This window comes from Fulmarus glacialis, unplaced genomic scaffold (assembly GCF_000690835.1).
Source record: "Fulmarus glacialis isolate BGI_N327 unplaced genomic scaffold, ASM69083v1 scaffold41923, whole genome shotgun sequence".
Lineage (NCBI taxonomy): Eukaryota > Metazoa > Chordata > Aves > Procellariiformes > Procellariidae > Fulmarus > Fulmarus glacialis.
The window spans coordinates 383-9,084 of record NW_009203085.1 but is presented as its reverse complement, the minus strand read 5'-3'; the positions used below and the strand labels follow the sequence as shown (position 1 = coordinate 9,084).

At 52.4% G+C, this 8,702-nt stretch overlaps 1 protein-coding gene across 1 annotated transcript; it reads right to left on the bottom strand.

Moving 5' to 3' along the window:
• Positions 1-2,562: 2,562 nt before the first annotated feature.
• On the bottom strand, positions 2,563-8,696 carry NTHL1 (nth endonuclease III-like 1 (E. coli)). The gene is made up of 5 exons (XM_009574515.1): positions 8,608-8,696; positions 6,355-6,525; positions 5,633-5,792; positions 3,717-3,822; positions 2,563-3,072 (listed from the first exon to the last, which is right to left on the bottom strand). The coding sequence occupies exons 1-5, from the start codon at positions 8,680-8,682 to the stop codon at positions 2,949-2,951; spliced, it is 636 nt and encodes a 211-aa protein (XP_009572810.1). The 5' UTR covers positions 8,683-8,696; the 3' UTR covers positions 2,563-2,948.
• Between the last annotated feature and the right edge of the window lie 6 nt (positions 8,697-8,702).

Genomic DNA, 8,702 nt, shown 5'->3' with positions numbered 1-8,702 from the left:
GGCAATAAAAGCCCCTTTTTCATCCCTGACAGTTCTGCAGAGGGGAGAGGGCAGGATTTAAAAACAAAACCCAAGTGCCACAGGCCTCACCATTTGCAGCCGTCGATGCAGTGCTGAGCAGCGGGGGAAGGCAGGGAGCGGTGCGAGGAGCGGTGCTGCCCGCCCGGCTCCGGCAGCCTTGCAAGAAGACAGGAGCCACAAGACGCTACGAAAACTCTTTGGACAGACTTGAAAGCGAGCACAACCCGGCATCTGGTTTCCAGGGAGGAACGCGGGGATCCGGCTCTAGCTGCGGGCTTGGTGCTGGGGAAGTGGGGCTCAGCTGTGGCTGTGCCTGGGTGCTGGGTCCTGGAGCAGGGTCTGGGTCCCACCTGGTTTGTGACTTCTGGGCTGGTATTTGATGCCTCCAGCCCGTGAGCATAACTGAGTCTCTGTCTCGCCATGGGGAGGGCGTCCTCTGAAGCCGTGGGGTCCCTGCGGGGCTGGCTATGAAGCAGGCAGCGGTGTGATGGAGTGGGCAGTTGCTTTGGCTTTCTATGGCCTCCTTTGAAAACGCTCTGCTCTTGGTATTAGAGCCTCAAAAATGTATCTTTAAAGCATTATAAATTAAGCCCATTTAAGCTCTTTATTACTTGCCTTTGGCTGTAAATGAGGGAAGATGACTAAGCTGAACTGCACCACTCTCTCAGAGGTTGCAGACAGAGGTGTTGTACCAGGGCAGGGCCCGGGCTGTGATGGGGCTGGCCCCCTCCCTCCCATGCTCCAGCAGCTCCCCAAGCCACGGTGGCTCCCCAGTATTTCAGCTCAAATGCCAAGGCAGCAGTGGGAAGGGACTGGGCACAGCAGGACAGTCGAGTACAAAACCACTTTCTCCACCTAAAAGCAAATGGCAGCAATCACTTGGACATCGATGACCATTTTAAAACACATGGCTGTGATTTTGCCCTGTGTTACTCCAGCACTGCTGTGTTACAAGCCCGTGGCCTTGGGGTTAGTCAGTGCGCTACGGATGTCGTAACGGCTCTGTGCGTATTTCCTAAGTATTGAGCTAAAAGGTGCCTTACAACATTTACTGCTCTCCTCGGCAGCGGGTTGGGGCTCAGCACAGCGGCGGGTCGGTGCGGGGCAGGGGGACTGCAGCAGCGGAGCTGGGACATTTGGCTTCCCTGTGGGGAGCAGCTGATGCCCACGGCTCTTAGCTGGCTGGCAGGAGAGCATGGAAAGCCTCAGGGGTGAAGGAGATGAGCTCTCTTTCATGAAAGTTATCTTTTAGGAATGTCGATGGGCTGAACAGGTTGAAAATAATGACTTTGGAGAGGAACTGGTGCAGGTGTTTGGCTATCGGTGATGAGACTGGCAGCGGGATGACGGCTCAGGATGCGGAGAGGTTTGCCTCCCCTCCAGGACTCTGCCATTAACAAGACACCCCTTCCCTACCCCCCTTCAAAGACAATTACCTGCTCTCTTTTTGGCCCCCCAAATATTTGCTTCTATATATCAGTAATCTTTTGAAGGAGCCCTTCTTTTTCATGGTATGCACGTTGCTTTCCGTGCCTGTGTAGCCAAACCCCAGGCAGTGCCCCAGTCTGCACAGGGCAGAGTGCTCCCCATTACACTGACCTAAATGTCGCACTCTCCGATGCATGTCAGAGAGCAAAGACCTGTTTGTAAATACCGCACTTCTCGTACAAGACTGGACCGCTGTAGCTGAGGGGGGGGAAGAACATGTAGTTTTGAATGCAGATCAAAAGATATCAGGTGTGCAAATCTGTACTGATGAGATTTTAAAATCTTAATCTCTGCTTAGTCCATGGAAACTGCTCCTGGTTGAAGCACTTATCATATTTCTGACATCTTGTAGCTCAGTAGTAATTATTCAGTTCCTGTACGTTTAACTGGGAAAAAAAAAATCAATAAAGTATAAGGCTGTCAGCTGCATTGTAAAAACATAATGTACACTGTAATGTCAGTAATAAACTTCGTTTTCCCATGTACCGAGTACTTATTTGCTCGTTCCTCATCTGTTTGGTAGGGGACTTCAGAGCGGAATTACAGCCTTCTTTAGCACATTATAAACTTTGCTTCCTCCCTTGCCTGTTTAAAGAGTAGCTGGAATTATTCCTTTGAAGCTCTACAATGAAGTCAGCACTGCCCTTTCTTTGAAGAACAAAACATAGACGGTGGTGGTGTCCCTTCTGTCAGCTTCTGAGGCACACACTAGCCTGGCTCCCGTGGCCACTGTAACCCTTGCTGGCACACACAGACCGTGAGCGGCGCTGGCTTGTCTCCTGCCTGCATTACCCCCTCCTCTTCTGCTACCAGGACCCACAGGTCACTTGTCCAGGTGGTGACCTCCTCTGATCATGGCTTGTGAAGTCTTCAGTTGTACCTCACTCACTGCAGTGCCCCTCGCTGCCTGGGCTAGGCAGGCAGCTTGGCAGGTTGTGTGCTGCTGGCTCTCAGCGGGCAGGGCTGGTTGCTACGGTCTCACGCTTTGGTGAGGTCACCCGTGCTCTCCTCCCACTGCCCTGTGTTGCACAGATGCCAGCAAACCTCACGGGTGGAAAAAAAACCTCACCACCTTTATTAAATGTGTATTTACAAGCAGCAGCAAGTCCCCTAGGACAAAGCATTTCTCTCCAGCTACTCCTGACGCGGCACAGCCTGCTGTTCTGCTGGGGCATGTTCAGGCATTCACACGGGGGCTGGAGCCTTTAGCACTGACGCAGCAGGACTGCTGCACTTTGAAAGACCCTTTTTCCTCTCGAGAGCTCAGCCATTGCCAGTGGCTGCTCCCTCCCCAGAGATGCTGAGCTGGCTGCAGCAGTCTCCTGTTTCCCTGCAGTCACACAGCCAGCCCCGTGCAAAGCACAGCTTTACTAGGGCCCAGCTCCGGGCTGCTGCTGAGCCGAAGCAGCTTTGTTGCTCTATGAAGACCGGATGATCCCTTAGTGTCTCTTAGCAGCTGGGCAAATGTCTTGATTGAGGCACTCGTTGCAGCGAGGATTCACAGGCAGGCAGGTCTGCTGGCCAAAGCCCACCAAGAGCCAGTTTATCTCCCTCCAGAGATCCCTGCAGTGAGAGGAAAAACATAAGCTTTCCGATACAACTGCTCAGACAGGTTGAAGAACAGCCCGTGCTTTTAAATGGATCCCTTTCGCCTACTGCCTGTTCCCCTCAGCTTCCCAAGGCACCTGGAGGCAGGGTCCCAGCCTCCTGCTAAGAACAGCCCTCCTAACCTTTCCTGATCCCGCTGAACTGGGGTGGGGAGCAGAGGACAGACACACCAAGTGCCTGTGGTCATTCTCCTGTGCTAAGGCATGTGCCAGATGTGGAGATGCAAGATAGTACCTGTCAGCTGGCACTTGATACTGAAGATTAAGCATCAATGAAGCCCAGATCCAATCATAGTCTGATATTGCTGTGGCCATTAGGCTCAGCAAGGTCCTGTGTAGAAAAGCACCTGGCATCAAGACCTCCAGGTACCTGGCTGCACTAGTGGTGATCGATATATCTGATAGCCAGAAACAACCAAGTAGCTGAGATGCTGCTGCTGCAGCTCTCAGAGAGGAGAAACACTAGTCCCCCATAAAGAGGAGGGACCCAAAGTGCAGTCACTGAAAATGCTGTAAGCGGGATTGTGTGCAGACATGGCTCCTGCAGCTAGCTCGAGGGGCTTGGGGTAGAGGAAGGAGGCTGGGGGTCTCAGGCCTCACCTGGGCAGCCAGTCCTCCAGCGCTACCCGAGTTTCCTCGGGGTATCTGGTCTCCTTCTTCACCCACTTCAGCCTGTTTGTGATCCTGTGCACATGAGTGTCCACAGCTAGGAAGGGAGAGCCCAGAGTTTAGGTGGGGGCAGACACACCTGAACCGAGAGAGCACAGCCAAAAGCTGCCTGTCACAGCACACCAGGTACAGCGCCCTGCACGGCTTCCTCCGCGGGCTGGCAGGAACAGGCAGGTGAAAACAGGAGGGGAGGCTCACTCGCAGAACAAATGTGCTGCTTTCTTCGTAGGCCCAGAGCCAAAAGCAAGACGGGATGGATATCTCACACCACGCAGCTAGCAACACGCTCGCACAATCTGACCCAGCTTCTTTCAAAGGTTCACATGCTCTGATCTAGCAGGCACAGGGCAGCCTGTCCCGGGTTCTCTTCCTCCCTGTGTTTCAGCTGATGTTATGCAAGTTCCAAACTCTGCCCCTTAGTTTACCCAGATGGAAAACACATTTCATAATACCTATCAACACAAGAGGGTTTGTGAGGCTTAAATGAATGTTTATAAAGTGCTTTGAGCTAAAAAGCTCTGAATGCAAAGTATATTATTGTTAGATCAGCAGCGATAAACCTGTCTCTATGGCTAATTGGGCAAAACCCAGGAAATTGCTGTAAACAGGAAGACTAAGTCTTGCCTCCTAAATCAAAACTGAGCACAATTATTTGGAAAATAGTTGGCTAGTTTGGCTCCCTCTAGACTTCCCTCCCCCACAGCAGGGAGAGAACAACAGACCCCAAGTGCTGTCGAATCTAGTGCAAAAGCCGCATTTCGTACAGCTGACGGTCACCAGTGGGGCTGCAGGAGTCAGCTGCCGCCCACACCGACCTTGGGCTGCGTGCTTGCTGCGGCAGCAGTCATTCATCAGGTGGCACCATTCCTAACTTTCCCAGGGCTCCTCCGTTAAGCAGCAAATACACTTGGAATATTAATCTGTCCCCAGGGACCCTCAGGCCGGGAAGCCCGCTGGGACCCTGCAGCCAGTCGCCCAGCCCCATCTGCCGGCTGCTGCGGGCAGCTCTGCTGCAAGCCACGCTCCCCTCCGTGCTCCCCAAAGAGCATCGTGCAGGAGCAAACCTGCCCTTGGTCTGGCCTGGGCCCATCCCCACCGCAGACTTCCCCCGAGCCGATCACTGCTAAAGCACGCAGCTCCACAGAGCACAGCTATGCGCTCTCCTACGCTCTCTGTTCAATAAACATGGCAAATAAACAAATGTGCCTGTGGTCACCTATTACCCAGCCGCAGGAACTAAAACAGATCAGAAATTCTGTAGCTACAGATTGCCTGAGACCATTTCTTTCTATGAACCACCATGAATTACCGATTTCAAATGGTAATTTTGACTAAGCCCTGCGTCCGCCCCCTTACAGCTTGCCAAACAAAAATCCCAAATGAGATTCGTTTAAACGGAAGCAACCCTGGGAAAAAATAATGTCAGACTATCCTAAAAGTATCCCCAAATTACAAAATCATCTCCACCTCTCTTTCACTTGGCACCAAAAAGATTTCAAAGCATTATTCTGCTAGCACATCTTTTTGGATGCCTACCCAATTTGGCAATACTTGCACTGCTTACCAGCATCTGAGGGGAGGGGCTGACTGCCCTTGGGGATTTTTGCTGTCAAATCTGGGGAAAAACAGTAGCTGGGTCCATACTCAAATCCTAGCAACTCATCCGCTGTGAGTGGTTGAGGGTTGCATCCTTCATCCATCCAAATAGTCTGCAGATGACTAAACTGAAGCGATGCCATCAGGCTCCCGGGGCAGGCAGTTTACCCAGCTGCAATGCTTCCCCTCTGCCTAGGGAATGGATCAGGCAGGGTTTAGGAAAGGAATGAGGAAAACATGGTCCAACCTACCTATCCCTGACACACTGTCCCAGGCAATGTTCATGGCCAAGTGGGCCATTTTGGGCCCCACTCCTGGCAGCTGCACCAGCTCCTCCACAGTTCTCGGTATGTCACCCCCGTACTTCTGCTTCAGGATGGCTGTCGTCTGCTTTATGTACTTCACCTTGTTCTGGAAAAGCAAGGGGAAATGCAAAAAATCCAAGTTGCCCTCCAATATAGGGAAAAGAGACTAACAGCTCAGAAAACAAACCATCCCTGAGTGTACGTTACATATGAGGCCACACACTGGAGTCTGTGGAGGGGAGAGAGAGGTCTTTGATTTCTCCTTGAAAGCAAAATGCTGAGACCTGATTAGCTGTAACCTCCCCTGCACACTCCAGGTACTGCAGCAAACAATCTTGCTGTGAATACAAATTGCTAAAACTGGTGTAAAATACAGCCTTCAGCTTGACTCCAGGGGAAACATCACCACGGGGCAGGGCACGCAGGCTGAATACCAGCTGGGGGTGCGTCTCTCAGGAGCAGGGCTGGTCGCACCCACCTCCTGCCTTCATCATCTGCTGTCAGCTCAGCAGCTGGCCACGAGTTCAGCCTGCAAAGGACAAGCCTGCACCCGCCTTGTGCTCCTCTCCTGGGCCTCTGAGCTGTCTCAGACGGCTGCATGGGAGCGGAGGACCGTGGAGGGGTTTCCTCTACATGCACGTCGGGTGCTGTCACGATCCTGCACTCACCCTCCAGAATCCTACAGGGTAAATGATCTGCCCAAGCGTCGCATCATCCATCTGCAAAATACTGTCGACTGTGAGGCCACGCTGCCTCAGGCGCAGCATGGCAGCTGACGTCACCTGGTCCTTGGTCTGGCTGGAGAGCATCAGCGACAGCAGAACTTGGTAGCGCATAACCTGGGGAAAAGGAGACAGCGAGACACCCCAAGATCTCTGAGAGGATCCGGCTGCCTCTGGGGCTCGGTTCTCCCACCCAGCACCATCTTCAGTCCAGTGCATAACATGGACCTACCCTGGTTCAGCCCTATCCGTCTACAAGAGACTGGAAGGCTGCAACAGAAATAATCCATAACCTTTTACTTCTACCACACAACAAAGGGAGAAAAGAAACACCTTCAATCCAAGCAGTCAGCATGCGTAAAAGGGCAGAGAGCAGCTACTGTCTGCTGGGATCTCACATCCAAAGACGTCAGTGCTTAGCCACAAAGGGCCAGACAAAGCTTTTGCTGATGACGGGATTCTCAGGAGACCCCACAGGACGTAGAAATACAAACGCCCAATGATTTTTCATGCAACTTCTGCTCTAAAGCAGCTTTTGAAAATCCTGTCCCTTTCCCACTAGGAACTGGGTATCTGGCTCCAGTGAGCTCCTTACGAAACCATATCTAAAGAACTGGGATGACAGAGAGTGGGAGATGAAGCACAAAACCCACAAGTTCCTCTGATGCTGTCATGCAGGGTTTAGCCCAGACCATTCACCTCCTATTTTTCAATTGGTTTTTCCCCAGATGCGGTTCTGTCCACACCAGAATGAGGAAGGTGATGCAACTAACCTGGACTGACCCAGAATAATGTGGGGTACAATCCTTCCTCCAGCTCTCTTACAAACAAAGTTTACAAAACCACAGGTGCACCAAGAAAAATCTCTGAGTGCGCAGAAGCAGGGTAATCTCTGAGTGCATGGAAGTTGTGTGAGGAGCGCTGGTGTGTGCTGAGGGTTACAATGTCCACTTTTTCTTGGAAGCAACAACCCTGTTTCCCTAGGGAAGAAAAGTTATTTCCGTACCGTGCACCGTGGTTCCCCCTGGCCCCACAGCTGCACTTGGTGCCAGCCCACATGGCTGCAGAGCGTGTGATGCTGTCTGAATCCGGAGTCAAAGCTAACCGTTTTCCCCAGGGATCCAAGCCCAAGGCACGATGCCAGCAATAAGGACAGCGTTACATGCGCTGAAACTGTGCAGCTGTGTCTTCGAGACCCCTCCCTCAGAGCCCGGCAGGTCGCCATGGAGCACACAACTCCCGCTGCTCCGCTGAGCCTGCCTGCGGGTTATCTCCACGTTCCCACACCAGCGCCGCGCATGGAGAGCGCAGCCCTGCAGCCCCAGATCCCAGCGCCGCGGCCTCCCTCCACTTTGTTTTTTGTACTGATGCAAATGGTCCCCTCGGAGGGAGGTGTCATCTGGGGCCTTTGATTGTGTTCCCAGGCTTGGGGAGCACAGTGCCATCCCAGCATGGCCCTTCCTTTCAACGAGTATCCCCTTAAAAGCGGACCGCAAGAGGGGAGGAAGCCAACCTACGCTTCTGTGCTGCTCTGAAGAGCATAAAAGCAGCCTGGAAAGTTTTTTCTTGGCTCCCCTCACCTTTTCTCCATACTGTTTTTCCTCTGTATTACAGAGCCATCTTGCTGGATACTTTCCTTGGACTCCTACAGAGATTTTTAAGAAAAAAGGGACACGCCTTCATGCCCTGCCAGCCTGCCTCAGAAGACAGCACTGCCACAATACACTTCCACAGTTTTCACTCCCAAGTCCAAAATCATCCTATTTTTGCCTCAGCTCCTACTCTTGGTACAGCCTGCTAACTCTTCTGGCAGCAGTTTAAGCAGAGAACAAGGGCCTTTCACAGCTGTGTTTGCTAGTTGGTCTCTAATGCCCAGCACGGGCTGAATACGAACAGAGAACATCTCAGAAAATATCCACTGCCATTTCAACAAGAGTACCAGAGAGGCAGCGGCTGACTCTCCTTCTCTAGCAGGATGAACGGTTTCTCTCCTATGCACACGCTTGTGCAGTAACCTCTTGTGGGACTAATCCCAGCCTACAGTCCTGATACGCCTTGCGTTTATTTTTCTGTTCTAGAGATATCCAAAATGGGACATATGCGGGGCAACATGAGGATGAGGAAGGCTGGAGGGCTGCAGAAGCGGGGCTGTATTTTCATGTGCCCGCCTGACAGAGCAGGGCAGCAGGGTGCTGTTACCTGTGGAGGTGCGCTGCTGTCGTAACACTTCTCCACTCCCATCTCATCAACAGGAGCATCTCTGTTCCTCCTCATTTCCCGGATGCGCTCCAGTT